Source organism: Aulonocara stuartgranti (assembly GCF_965226115.1).
Source record: "Aulonocara stuartgranti genome assembly, chromosome: 5".
NCBI classification, from domain to species: Eukaryota; Metazoa; Chordata; class Actinopteri; order Cichliformes; family Cichlidae; genus Aulonocara; species Aulonocara stuartgranti.
In genome coordinates, this window is record NC_138943.1 from 19,384,681 (window position 1) to 19,399,329 (window position 14,649).

The 14,649-nt window shown below is 40.4% G+C and overlaps 2 protein-coding genes across 2 annotated transcripts; both read right to left on the minus strand.

The window, feature by feature from the left end:
* Positions 1-580: 580 nt before the first annotated feature.
* Positions 581-4,722, minus strand: card19 (caspase recruitment domain family, member 19). The gene is made up of 6 exons (XM_082534203.1): positions 4,621-4,722; positions 4,099-4,238; positions 3,025-3,181; positions 2,831-2,893; positions 2,510-2,575; positions 581-2,374 (listed from the first exon to the last, which is right to left on the minus strand). Exons 1-6 carry the CDS (start codon positions 4,625-4,627, stop codon positions 2,265-2,267), a joined length of 543 nt encoding a protein of 180 aa, XP_082390329.1. The 5' UTR covers positions 4,628-4,722; the 3' UTR covers positions 581-2,264.
* Positions 4,723-5,481: 759 nt separating this feature from the next.
* LOC309706502 (protein bicaudal D homolog 2-like) lies at positions 5,482-14,639 on the minus strand. Its single transcript, XM_082533091.1, has 8 exons — positions 14,130-14,639; positions 11,258-11,470; positions 10,531-10,683; positions 9,752-10,216; positions 8,098-9,099; positions 7,810-7,961; positions 7,085-7,316; positions 5,482-6,731 (listed from the first exon to the last, which is right to left on the minus strand). The coding sequence occupies exons 1-8, from the start codon at positions 14,367-14,369 to the stop codon at positions 6,729-6,731; spliced, it is 2,460 nt and encodes an 819-aa protein (XP_082389217.1). The 5' UTR covers positions 14,370-14,639; the 3' UTR covers positions 5,482-6,728.
* Between the last annotated feature and the right edge of the window lie 10 nt (positions 14,640-14,649).

A 14,649-nucleotide genomic window follows, 5' to 3' on the forward strand; every position in this document is an offset into this window, starting at 1 on the left:
CCCGGCTTGGACAGTCTCAGTCGTTGTGTCCTTGGGGACGACACTTCACCCGTTGCCTACTGGTGGTGGTCAGAGGGCCCGGTGGCGCCAGTGTCCGGCAGCCTCGCCTCTGTCAGTGCGCCCCAGTGGTGGCTGTGGCTACAATGTAGCTTGCCATCACCAGTGTGTGAATGGGTGGGTGACTGGATGTGTAAAGCGCTTTGGGGTCCTTAAGGACTAGTAAAGCGCTATACAAATACAGGCCATTTACCATTTTTATAGAATTTTCACCTGAATGGGAAACCCCAAATGAACCAAAAAGAAATGTATTACACCTCATCAACGGTGGTTGAAATAAAACCAAACCCTAACTCATGATGGATTACCGGTGACCTGGTGGATGTTAACAGGTTAAACTTTTTTCCTTGCTTTACGAATTAGTTTGTTTTTCTGTTTGTTTATTGTGAATTATATGGTTACTTTTAGACTTTTTTAAATGCATTTTTAAGGATCACTGTCTTTATCCTTTAATAATCTCCTGTTACACACTGCCTATTTTTAAACAATTTGTTATACAAAATAAAACTACATAACCATCAAGTTGAGTGTTTTTTTGTTGTTACTGGTTTATTGTGCGAAGACAAGTCAGTTTTACAAAATAGCATCCCCACATGTAAGGCACAGGACACACAAATCATGACAAACTGGCTTTATGTTAACTAATTTTCACCACAAGTCAAATTTTTATGTTTAGAGGTTGTTGATTACAAGGCACAAACACAAAAATAATTTAAACTACAATTTGCCACAATATTAGCATCTGACATCCTGAGAATTAACCTTCAAACCATGAAGAAGGTTTAAGCACCATTACTAGTATATCTTGTGTGCGTTTTTACAGAAAATACTATGAAGTTGTATTTGTTTCAACATTTGGTGCAAGTTAATTTATTTCTAGACAGTATTTAAAATAGGCAGGAGAGGCACAGTATGAACAACAAGACAAAAATATCCATACTATATGATACAATATGGATTTATAACTGTAGCAAACTAAATGTAACTACTTCAGTGAGAAGTTTGACGCCGGGTTTTCAGTGCATTCAGTGGTAAGCCAAACGAGGACATTAACAAACATTAACGTCCTGCTCGAAACAGCGGAAGCAAAGAGTATGATAGATTTCCGTTCTTCAGCTGCTCGGTGGAAAAACAGGGCGCGGTAAGTGACACAGAGTCAGCTAAACAGTAACGGGGAAGGTCAAGGAACGGTTAAAAACAATTAAAAAAAAAAAACATGGTTAGAGATGCCACGAAGTAGGTGGCAATGCCTTAACCGTATGTGTGTTGCAGGCCACTAGGGCCAATTCCATCCTTGTCAAGGGGAGTGCTAACCTTCTCTCCTTTCATACAACACAACCTCCCTAAAGCAGGACGTCGTCATATATACCCGCGAGGACACAGCTTGGTTTCACTCACGGTGTCACTTCCAAACTTTAGTCTAATTGAAAAGGTCGAATATTTGTGGTTTTCTTCAAACGAGTGGTTCACTATTTATGTCTTCTCTGTTTTCAGTTACATTCGATATTTATGTTTTCAATTGGTTGCAACTCTACCCACACTGCACTGCGGTAGGAAGCCGTCCCCGCATTGGTAGATGCAGTCACGTGATTGTAACATTCGCTATAAAGACATTTAAAGCATTACTTTTATGGATTTGGCTTGCCCCATGTGGCACTGGATTGTTCACACGTTTAATATCCTTTTTGTATTGTGAGAGGCGGAATTTGGGGAAGTTCTTATGAAACAGACGTAAATTTAGTGATGTAGCTCCTCTTTTAACCACAAGATGGCAGCCAGGGGCTGTTCTTGACCTAACTGAAGAGCTTAAAACTAGTTCTTAAAAAAAAAAAAAAAAATTGTTCTTAACAAATCATAGATTAAAGTCAAGAACCACCCCATTATTTAGTTTTCAAATTTCTCAGTTTGAAAAAAGTAATAAAGTTGGATGTTAGGGAAAAAAAGTTTTAAACTAGTTTTGTGGAAGCATTCCACAGCACAAATCCTCCATTTCATTTCCCTACACCAGTTTTAACCTCAACTGTATTAATCCCTCAAAACCATTTAAATGGGATACTTTCAATTGCGAAGTACCAAATGCAAACAAGCAAAATAAGCGTATATATCATTTGCACTGTGTACATGATTACCTTAAAACCCTTGAAAATATATAGTGTGTTGTGCTTTGGTAAAAGCAGCAAGAGCAGAACAACTGAAGAAGACTCCCTTTACTTTATGAGGCTTTCCTCAGTGTACCATATAAGAACTTCTTGAGCTTTTCTTTTCAGTCCAAGAGCAGCCATCCCAAGTGCCCGGCTTCCTCCAGTCACTTTAGCTTCTACACAATAAGAAAGAAATAAAAATTACCTCTGGAAAAGTGAAAATTGTTTTCACACTATTAAAATGAGCATTTATATAATCCTGACAATATAAAATGAAGTCATGTGAAAAATTTGGGAGAAAAAAAGTTTACCACTGTAGTAATAGAAGAAAGCCATTCCCACTACAAAAGTGAAACAGCCCATAAAGAAGAGGGGACCTGCAAAACAGGAAGCACATAAAAAATTAGGCATCATGTCAGTGCTAAATAATTAGACAAGTTTTGCCTTGAATAGTTTTGTCACAGTTTTGAAAGTTATTTTTTAAACATGTGTAAAGCCCTCATAGCTTAAAAGCATCATCACTGTTTATGTTTTATAGTTTTGTTTCTTAGTTATATACATAAATAAATTACACTGTATATTACATGGCACACATGCTGGCACTAATTCTTTACTCTCCCTCCAAATCTTACCTCTGTCATTCAAAGCATGTCTCTGTTTGATGACCCGTGGAAGTTTGAGCGGATCCAAGGAATCTGGAAGCAGGATGGAATAAAATGTAAAATATGCCTACATATATAACCACAATTACTCCCCATAACCTCCAAAAAAAACTGATATGTATGAAAGTGGTATGATATGAGTATAAGCCATTTCAGAGACGAACCTCTGAGGTGAAGCCTTGTAGGCAAACTGTAGTAGACCTCCTCAACATGCAAGTGAAGCGCCCTGTAAAATTCCCTGCATGCTTCCTCTCCTTTCCCTTGTAGGTGTGTCAAGAGCTCACCCAGTCGAACACTTGTGGGTACATCCAAGTTTCGGAACTGGACAACAGTTAACAACAGATATTATTTGTTAATCTTACACTGAAATCATTCACTATGGTGTTTTAACCTCAAGATTTTCAGAACCGTGAATGCTTTCCAGGTGTCTGTATAGGAATATTTTCACTTGAAGCGATGGGACATAAATAAATACATTTATTACTGGAATTTAAACTAGTTTATGTAAGCGTGCCTGCTGAAATACAATGTTAAAGGCACCTGACGATGCTTGAGCATTTTAATTTTATGCAGCTTCACGCTTTTCTTTCTTTACTCCTGCTATCCTGTTGACTATGGTTCCATTTTCAGAATGAGGTTCTGAAAATCTGCAATCACTACAATTATAACAACTCTCCAAACCCCCTTTCTTTCTTCTTCTTCTTCTTTTTAAACCACAGACCTGACAACTTTTTTATAACTGAGCATGAACAAAAAACATCCGTTATTGTGATGTATTTCCAATCAGCGCACACTTTAATGATCTTTGAACACAGCAGCTTTAACCAGACATTAACACCTCCACGTATATATCACAGTAAGGAAAGATGAAACTGTGATACAGGTATGCAGATGTTTCAATAGTGGTTTTGGTCTGGGTTTCTAGATTGCTACACCCCTAGCAACCACTGCATAAACCATAGCAGCTACCATAAACAGCTATAGCGAAACCAAATGCTGCATGCAAGTGATCAAACTAGTAATAACAGCATAGTTTATACAGCTTGTGAGCTCATGGCCATTCTGTTGCTGTTTGACTGGTTTTATTATGCACTTGCAACTACACTAATAAACACCGCAGTGTATTTCTAGAGCAGTACAACTTCGATTTTTTTAACATTGTTTTACTTGAATGTTATTCCGTTGCACCACTGTCAGTATGCGACAGAGACAGTAAAAGGCTGCTGAGGAGGACTCACTTTGGTTGCCTCCTTGTCAGTGAGGATCTGCGGGTAGATTCTGTTGAGCTGCAGGATGAGTTTATCCACGACTTCTGTGTCCAGTCTCGGGTCATGTTTGAGGAAGGTGCTGTCCTCTGTGAGCTGCTCACAAAAACTGTCTGTCGGTGTAAACGGAGGCGTTAAACCCATTCGTTATATGGGCAGTTGTTTGTCAACAGGCTAGCATTTTTCTTTGGAAGGGTACGTAAGTAGGCAGTGGTTTACTCATAGAAAAGAAACGTTAAAGCCAGTTATTTTTTCTCTCTCGAAACTTTAGCAAGAGTGGAGTATGAGGCGTGGCGAAGTTAAGAAACTTCAAAGTCCCGAACATGACTTGGAATGAGACGTTACATTATCTTTGGCAAAGCGCAAACTTCAGCTTGCCACTGCTGTCGTAATATTGGTCACTCCAAGCTAATCGGGTCATATTATAGCAAAACTGAGGGCTAGATAATGTAGAATAAGCGTTATTTGTTATTTTAGGTAAAGAAATACACAAACCTCCCATTGCAGAGTCCCCCTGTGCCCTCTGTTGGACACGCCCGCTGACGTCATGCCGCCGGCAGGGATGGGCTTACGTCAACGTCTCCCATTAAGGAAAAAGAACCTTTTTCAGCGCAAAGACTTTATACAATGCAGCTTTTGCTGTAACTAATTAGAACTGTAACAACTTTATTTGGATCTATTTGTATCATAATTGATGTATATTTTTTATGTCTATACACATAAGTGCAAAATGAGAGCTCTATGTAAAACCACCTAGTTTCACTTAATGTTAATAGCGTAAATAATGTTGCTAATGTTAGATGTGATATAGTCCATCACTGACCAATGAGTCATTCAAGCATAAAATGGGTATCCGAACTCAAGGGAGGAAGCAGCATTGTGTTTACACTAACATGTCAAATAACCAATTTTAAATAGTATTTTCAGGTACTTTGCTACTAGCTGGAAAAACACGTTTTTTTTCCATTTCTTTTAATAAATATAAGAAAAATGCAGAAGATAACATAGTTTGACAACCACAAAATACCATTTTGCACCAACATGTGATTCCCACAGAGCTATTAGCTTATTAAATCTGAGGAAGCTGGGCAAAGTGAGGAAAAACTATTTACAGCAGATGAACAGTATCTTGAAGTCATGTCCTTAGGAATTTGGGAAAAATCCAGCAGAGACCTGACACAGGACCTGAGAGCTACACCTGGCCCTTCAGTTTATTCTTCTGCTGTTCACTGAAGCCTCAATTGCATGAGAGCTCATTTTGCCTTATATACTTATATTTACATGTATGTTTGCAGATGTTTCCTTGAAAAATATAAAGACATGAGTTAAAAAGATAAAAATAAAAAACCATCAGAATTGTAAAAGTTAGATTTATTTCTTCACCAGACATACTGTAGCAGGAAGCAGTGACAGGATCTTACAATTAGGATTTTTGCTTGTTTTTTTTTTTTTTTCCATTTCAGTACTTTTTTTAAGCCTCAACCTGCCAGCTAAATGCACACTCCCTTATGAAATAAAAAGGATTTCAAATCCTGTAGTCTGAATGAACTGAGACAAATAAATACAATTACAGTTATAGTAAAAACTGCAATCAATTAGGACCAATAATGTGAGCAACAAGATGTAAAATATTATTATATAGCACAAACACTTAGAGTTCTCTTTTGTTGTCATGTCTGAATGTGGCACTTGTATAAAGAAAAAAAACACACAATGGCACTGCAGACTTATTTGAAAAGCTTTACAAAAAAAATTGTATTAAAACAGTAACTTTAAAAATTCTTTATCATGAATAGAGTTTATGAATACTATACATCTGACTTTAACTTATAAATCCTTAAATAAGATTTGCATTTTTATTCTTTTTCCAGACATAACGAGCATACTTTTAATTTGTAACCGCTCTGCTTTATCTGTTAGGAACATAGTGATACACAATGTAGTTAAGATCCCGTATTTGAAGCTTCATATTTCCAGGATCATAGAGTTATGACAATACAGCACGACAGAAGACACGGTTGTCAAGAATTCTGGCTGTCAGTATGTGTCAAATACTAAATCTAAGGCCAACAGACATCAAAATCAGAGACTTACTTCTGGCTTTAAAAGCAATCTGTGACTTTGTTGCTATGAAATAAATAAGGTTAAAGGTATGTTGGAAGACAAGCATGCACACAGAGTACAAACATTACACAATACTTGAAACAGTTAGCATCATTTTAGAAAGTGGAATAAGCTTGGAGCAAATACGTGAAACAGAAAAGTGCTAAGTCAGTCAGGCGTTAAGTAACCAACCAAACACCCATTGTGACTATTCCACCGGTTGAGTAATCATAGTGGTTCATATTTTGGAAGACTGATGGACTGCACCGGGTAGCTGGTGTGTTATTTTCTGCAGTTTTCATAGAATTTGATGCCATTTTAAATAGCTGTTCTGGGCACTCTAAAACAAGGCTCTTGGCTAATACTGTTTGATATATTCTCGTCTTAGTAGTGACACGATATGGCGTGTGATTGAGAGTGGAGAAACCAGGAGAGCAGACAACTGGCCACCGACGTGCATAACCTGACGGAGCTCGTTAAGGACACTTGGCTTCATGAGTTTACTGCAAAGACAAAAGAGAAAAAAATGAAATTAATTTCAGTTTCTCCTGCATTAAGTGAGATGCACAACAAAGGTGTTGGGTGTGCTTTGCATGCAGGGTTCAGACATGAATCACCAATAGACTTTTAGGCTACTATAGGGGACAAGTTCTTCCTCTTTCCACATTACACCTGCTTATACTTCGTCAAAACAAACAAATAACTCAATGCTGAATATCGAGACCTACCAGTAAAAGAAAGAGTTATTCTGACCCAAATTATTATTTTTTTTACATTTTGAAAACATCTAGAAGAGCTGGCCTTCACTGAAATTTTGTGCCTTAGAGGTCGTTCTGCATTACAGCTCGTGACTTACACTGCGGCTGGAAGAGGCTCCCTTGCCCTTCGTTTTGGCCTTGCCTCCCACTGTTGTGGCGCTGTTGCGGCGTGCTTGTTCGTGGTCAAACTCCAAATCCTCTAGGCGCTGAGTTAATGCGAGTTTTTGCTGAATGGCCATACGTAACAAAGAGTTCAGCGTCTTCTTTTCATCCTCAGCAGCAGCCAGCTGCCTCTGCATGTCATCCAGCTGTGTAACATACTCATCACACCTGAGAGGAGAGGAGAGGAGAAGAGAAGAGAAGAGAAGAGAAGAGAAGAGAAGAGAAGAGAAGAGAAGAGAAGAGAAGAGAAGAGAAGAGAAGAGAAGAGAAGAGAAGAGAAGAGAAGAGAAGAGGGGGTAAACTTTACTGCCAGCAGGTGGAGCAATTTGCCTCAAACTACTGCGGCTGTCATGATTCCCCAGACTGCATTTTCCAGATGGGAGTATGATTACCACGCTAACTGACTGCACAAGTATTACATCAGACTGCTCCCACAATGCTTTGCATCTTTCTCAGAGAAATACACAGAAACGCAAAATATTTTCTCTCGAGTGAAAAAGCAGAAATATTACAAATCTATATCAATGTTCTTTTTAATGTCTCCTGTAACCGAGAAGGATTCGTTTGGTCTGAGCCACCTGATTTATTTATTTATTTTTAAATTATATTTGCCCAATTTATGTACATAATGGCTGATTTACATTGAAAGTATGTGTCGTACCTTGTAGCAAACATGGCCCGGAGAGATGAGAACGTAGCTGCGTCCTCTTTCAAAGCCTTGAGCTCATTACGGAGCTTCATCATAGTCTCGGTCACCATGGTCTTCTCACTGTCATACTTACTCTTGAGGTTGGCCAGAGCAACCTCAGCTGTCTGAAGGGAACAACATAAAAAGATTAATGTAAAGTTCTGCAGTTTTTAAATTCTGTGGTTTTTGCATCGCTATTCTATTCTATGTGTGCATTAATAAACATCGTTCCCCTGACACATACACAAACCATCCTCCCACCTGTTTGTTGGCCTTGAGAACAGCTCTGAGAGTGGCAATCTGCTCCCTTTTGGTACTAAGCAGGGATTTCAGTTTGAGAATCTCCTCCATGCACGCTTCTTTGTCTTTGTCAGCCACTGCGCTCAGCTCCAGGTTGGCAAGTCTCTGACGTGACAGCTCTGTGGTGCGGTCCACCGCTTGCTGCAGGTGGCGGATCTGGTCCCTGATAATAGCAACAAGGTTATAGATGTTCATGGGTTCCGGCCGGTGCTCGTGTGCTGGAGCTGCAGTAACTGCTGCGCTGGCGGAGTCTGACTTTCCAGATTCAGTCTCACCGATTAACCCGTTAGTGAGAAGTACTGACTGGTGATCCTTTGCTTCTTGCCCCTTTCTTACGATGGCCTTACCTTCCTTGTAATAGTCGAGCATGACGCGGTTAGGGGTTTCATTGTTGCACATGCACACGTGGTTGTAGAGATTGGCCAGCTCTTCACTGAAGGCTACGAGCTCATCCTGCGCCACATTAAGGCTGCCAAGCGACTCTCCTGCAGCTTCGCTGGCCAGACGGAGCTCCCTCTCCAGACGTGACATCGCTGCTTTATCTGCTTGGCTAATTTTCTCCAAGGACGACAGCTTTGACCTCAAGTCCTGGACGTCGCTCTCCAGCCGCGCTCGCTCATCTTCATATTGGGTTCGACACTCCTCGTATTGCACCCTTAGTGTTTTCAGCTCTTGCCTCAGTTCTCCAGCTTCAGACACTGCAACGGTGTATTTACACTGCAGAATCTCAGGCCCGTTAATGTCCAGTTCATAGTAGTCTCCGTCGTCATGGCTGTCCCTGTCTTTCTCACTGTCGAGGGCAGACTGCCGCTCCTTACTGGCCTGAAGTTTCCTCATTGCACTTAGATTTTCAGTCAACCTGTTGACCGTTTCCTTTTGCTCGGACACAGTCCCATAGGCCTGTTCCAGCTGCTTCTGGCTCTCCTGCAGAGAGTTGATCAGGGCAACTTTTTCCCTCTCAACCTACAGAAATACAGACAAAGAGTTCATTAGTCAGCTAGGCAACTTTATAGAAAAAAAAAGAGAAAGAACAAAACAGGAACGGCCTTTTTGGCCAGGTGACAGAGTGCAATTAAAGTTTCTTAACAACCTTTCAGGAACTTTTGAGTGACTCAGTTAAAGGTGTACCCAATAATACCTATCTCAGTGTGACCTGCCAATCCTGATGATTACTAGTAATTTAGTATCACTACATTACAGATTTAGTTCAGCTACTTAGTTAGTTCTCTAATTTTCTAGTACATTTGTATAAACCCCACACAGTTTGTGGTGTTCTGTGGTATACAAACTGAGTTACTGCACACATGGGTGACATTTGTCCATGCTGGTTTAGCCCAGTTTCCCTTTTTACGCTCTAGATCCACAGAATACACAGCGACAGATAAAGTTAGGGATGCATTAGACTGACAGCATTTCCTGTTTTCTCAAAACTCCTGTGATAAGATCTTAAATTCTTTTGGCCACGATAATCATCTAGCGAAAATAGCATGGCAGCCTTTCTATGACATCTACAGTAGAACTTGAGCTTTTTACTGAATGTGAAATCATGGCATCAGGTATGCTGCAGTCAGATAAGGATGGCTCTTGATCCAAGTGCATCTGATGGATCTCATACCTGCACCAGCTGTTGTTTCAGTTTCTGTATCTCTGATATGTTGAGCTCACTCAGCAGATCGTCCACCAAGCTAGGGACTGGTTTGAAGCCCTCTCCTCTCTTGTTCACTGCAGTTCTATTGTCTTCATCACTTTCACTCAATTTAACCAAGCCGTTCTCAAAGCCTCTTATTAGATCATCATTGTCCGGTTCATTGATGGCCGAAGGATCCTCGTGGAGTTTGGGGTTATCGATGGAAATATTGAAAGAGCTACTGTACACAGAGCCGCCGATGGTCATATAGTGGGAAAGCTCTTTGCGCAGCGAGGCCTTCTGCTCACGCTCTGTCTTGATGGTCTCTAAAGCTTCCGTCAGCTGCCGCTCGGCAATTTCTCTCAGGCGCATTGCTTCCTCCAGCTGGCTGTGCAGACACTGGCTGTCTTCCTCCAGGCGGCGGATCTCATGCTTTAGACCTTCAAATTCCACCTGTAGAGACAGCCAAAAATATAAATAACACAGCTAATACTTTTACACCAGTAGGCAGCATTTGTTATAATTTGTGAAACAGGCATGAGTGCATCGTGGTTGGCCAAAATATTATACACAGACCCATTTTTTGAATGTAAAATTTGGTGCGTGCTCATATTTTTAAATTGTAAGGAAATGACATAATGACTGTGTAGTGATATTAGAACCAAAATGATAATATGGTTAGTCTGACTCATAAAAACATGAACAACACAGCTATTTCTGAATGATTTCCACCCACTACAAAACTTGAGTTTTATGGCCAGTCTCACCTGGTTCTGTTTCAACACAGACACTTGTTTCTGAAGTGAGATGTTCTCCTCCTCCAACTCACTGTAGTCCTGCAGCAGTCGAGCCTCCCGAACCTTGTACTCTCTGATGTCGTCTCGCAGCTGACTGCGCTGCAGCTCTGCCAGCTCTGAATTCTGCACACAAGAACGGGGACAACGGGAGAATAACTGGATGACCTTTCATTTAAACCTATGTTCACCATTAGCAAATGCAGTGTAAACCACAAACTACACGCTTGCAATAGTTCAGCAAATAAGTTAAAATAAGGGCAAGAGTGCTTCACATGCCACAAGTCTTTGGCAGCCATGTGCAATGACGGAAGGAGGACATGGTCCACTTACCAATTCATTCTACAGAGAGCCGCGGTGGAGGACATCCTTTGTGTCACTCACTGCGGACCATTACATCATCTTTCCTGCTGGGCTCAGTGCAAACTGGCCCTCCCGCATGATAAGAAGCAGCTCTCTCACAACCAACACTGGCAACTTTTCGTAGTCTACAAGTCAACTTCAGTTAGCATTACAAGCTTTCATTGATTTCCCAATCGTGCTGCAAATAGCAGATCTCCGATGATGACACATAAAAGACGCCGATTCAAACTTTGGCCGACCATATACTATGATAAGAAAATGCTCAACAGGAGTTAAAGTGAGCATTTGAGTGTAAATCGTGAGAAGAAATTCATATTGCAGCACTCTCAATACCTACCTCTCTCATTTCCAGGGCAATGGATGACAGGCGGTCATTTTCAGCTTGTGCACTGGCGAGGGAAGCTTTGGACTGTCGGAGCTCATTCTGTAACTCCAGGACCTTCTGCTGGTAGAGAGCCTCCTTACTGGCAGACTCCAGTATCAAAGACTCTTCCCTGCTCTCCCCATCTGCTGCCACCTTTCTGTGGGTTGAGTAAGCATGTCCAAAGGCCTAAAGACAGACAGAAAAAACAATAGAACAAACATGTTTGATTAAGGATTTGTTACAAACCTGCTTTAAGACACATGCACACAACCACGAGCATGGCCAACATAACTAGTTAGAGACTTCAGTTAAATAAAGATCTACCATTTCAGAAAATATCACAAATGTGTGTGTATGGGGTACTGGACAGCTCTTTCTAATAACAATGACCTAAGTAAAATTCTCCATCTCAAGAGAGGAAATGAAACCACAGATAAGGAAATATACACAAGTATCAGTTCTTAGTCATCACTCTAAATAAAATTGTAGTTAAATTGGCGATGCATTTTTACATGCTACATTCACTGCGTTTATTTCTTTGGTTTTTATGAAGAGTTTTGCTGCAAACACAGATTACATTTGAAACTTATTCATACAACAATTTTGGCCAAACTGATTTTTTAATGATAAAATGTTTCCTAACATGAATTTATTTCTCTATTTAATGACGATGATGTCAGCGCCTTTATGGATGTAGACATTCATTAGCACAAAAAACATGAAACATGATACTGAAACTAGCAGAGACAACAATTATACTGTAACAGAACAGTACAATCTGCATAATAATCACAAAGATAGACTAAAAAAAAGTGGATGTGACAATAATTAAAGCACATAGGCCATAAACAAAAAACTAACTGCCTTCAAGTGTATTTGTAAATGCTTGAAGCCCAGTAATACATGAAACCATGACTAATAAAAATAGAGCACTGCAGCATATCTGTCATAAATAAATGATAGAATATTATTTTAAAATATAGAATCTTAAAAAAAGTATCCAGTATAAAATAAAATACTCTGGCTTCATACATGACTCCCACTTGGTAAAACAGTTCAGTCCCTTGAGGATTACAGAAGAACTCAAATGTACATTTCAAAATGTGTCAGAAATTTTAATTTTATTGACATTTTGACAGGTCAGTGTTTTTCTGCAATTAAAAAAAAACACTGTTCAAATAATCATCAAACACAAATCTGTATAGATATTGCTTTGATATTATAAAATAAATATTTATCTACTTTAAAACAGATTGGATAAATGGCTAGCAATATTCCCAAAGCTGCAGCATGTGTTTTACTTTCAATGTTTAACCAGCTACTAGGAACAGTCTTTGAAATCTTTTTGCAAAATGTCAGTTGAATGGTTTTACTAAGCAGGTGAACTAATTTTCAGAATAGCAGTAAATTGATGAATAATTTGATGCCATATCTGCACAGTTACGAACTAAACAGCTAAACACACATTAAGTCAACAGGTACTAAGTGGGGATGTGAGAGCAAATGGACCTCACTGTAGAGCTAGATGTCTTTTTCTGGCCAATTCTCAGTCAGACAAACAGATCTGTGTAACTAGGATCATAGTCATGGTCAGTCATGATGATGTGAATCAATAGGAGGCTGATAGAGGACGAGGATGGATGATTCCTTTACCTTACATCACTCTCAGCGATGTACTGTAGTAAGGAGAAACTGTCACAATCATGAGATACTAAGTAAATGACCACAACAATTAGTCACTTCGTGATGCAACTATAATCTATAAACCAGAAAATTACTGGTAGTGGCAAAAATCTCACATCCTCCTTTTTAATTTACATTTCATGATATTAGACTAGATTTCCAGTATAAAGGTATTAATAAGACTGCGACCCATTTAAGCCCAGCCTACACACAATGACCTATCGCCATTTCATGTGAACACAACCACTGAAGGACACTAATAATAGAAATTGGACATTTAGACATACAGCTGACAGACAGCAATGTGGAAATGCTTTAGGATGCACTTCCTCTACTGACTGATAGACTGGATGTGACAACAGTCTTAAGACTGAACTGAAGGGAAGTTCCCAACCACCCCCAACACACACACTTCTTTATTCTCTAATGAAATACAGACAGATTTTCCCACATGTTAGGATCTCAGTGGCTGGCGGTGCATCTCATGAGTTGCTGTGAAAAAGTGTTGCCAAGTTATCTTTGTTCAGCTTAATGTTTACTAGATTGATAGATGCCTTCACCTGTCATATTTAGCTGTAGAGGTTATTCCTCTACTGTGAGACTGAAGGGCCTTGGGGTTGGCTGACACTGTGGGTTAATAATGTCTCAACAGACAAGCTATTAGGAGATGAAAAGAAACACAGCTATTCAGGGCTGTTAACTTTTTTTTAATGATTTCACCACTGGAAAAACTTATTTTTAAACAGGTTAACAGCAAATTGGCCAAACAGGCTTAAATGTGACATAAGCCACTGCAGCTACAGTCTGATTTCAAGGCCTCAGCCTTTGGAGCAAGTAAAGGCAAGTAATCAAAACTAATGACAGTTTTCATCCTTTAAGGCGAGGCAACATTAGGTAACACTGCAATATTTCTGCTTGGAGGTGGTTATGCATATTTCAAACTTCATATAATATTTGAGGAGGCAGGAGGGATATAAATAGACATGGCTGGGGCTCAGGGGAAGCAAACCCCACTACCGACTGCTTCCAGTTTGATCCCCGATGTCACTCTAAATTCCCACCGTGCTGCTATTATAACATGCACTAAGTTGCTCTCCTCGCCTTCACATACTGACTGATGCCAGGACTTATATCTGGCTGCGTGGCGGTGACCTCGGGTTACCTCCTTCAGCTGATCCAGTTCCTGTCGGACCGTCTCGTAGTCCGTCTCCAACTCATCAAATCGCTGCTTGAGCTGCTGTTTCTCCTCCAGCACCGCCAGCCCATACTCAGCCGCCTGGATCTTCTCCTGGGTCGTTTCGCGAAGCTCCCGGGTCAGACGCTCCACTTCGACTTGGAGCCACTGCGGCCCGGCTTCTGTCACCAGTACCGCCTCAGGATATTCCTGCTCCTCCATAGACATCTTGGCGAGCCGCCGACTCCCAACCGTAACGGGACCCAGCCCTAACTAGCGGGAGCAGCGGAGCAAACCACCAAGACCGCAAATCACTGCCTTCTTTGTTTGGGGCGCATTGTTGGGCTTAAACTGTGTTTAGCTTCCCGGCCTTTCACTCACTGCGGACCTCGACGGAGCTCAAACTGGACAACAGTTTGCTCATTCTCGATATTTTTCTGCCTCTTCTTGAAGCTGACAGAGGAAACTTCAGTTGAGCTCATCGATTAGAAAAAAACGCTCCCCCTAC

What these genes read in the sequence shown, in the direction of transcription:
- card19 (XM_082534203.1), bottom strand. An exon ending in CTGACAAGGAGGCAACCAAA is followed by an intron (nt 3,182 to 4,098) that starts GTGAGTCCTCCT and finishes ACTGTTGTCCAG; the next exon opens with TTCCGAAACTTGGATGTACC. An exon ending in TACAAGGCTTCACCTCAGAG is followed by an intron (nt 2,894 to 3,024) that starts GTTCGTCTCTGA and finishes TCCTGCTTCCAG; the next exon opens with ATTCCTTGGATCCGCTCAAA.
- LOC309706502 (XM_082533091.1), bottom strand. Translation starts at nt 14,369, where the DNA reads ATGTCTATGGAGGAGCAGGAATATCCTGAGGCGGTACTGGTGACAGAA. An exon ending in CTGTGTTGAAACAGAACCAG is followed by an intron (nt 10,217 to 10,530) that starts GTGAGACTGGCC and finishes CTGTCTCTACAG; the next exon opens with GTGGAATTTGAAGGTCTAAA. An exon ending in TGAAACAACAGCTGGTGCAG is followed by an intron (nt 9,100 to 9,751) that starts GTATGAGATCCA and finishes GTATTTCTGTAG; the next exon opens with GTTGAGAGGGAAAAAGTTGC.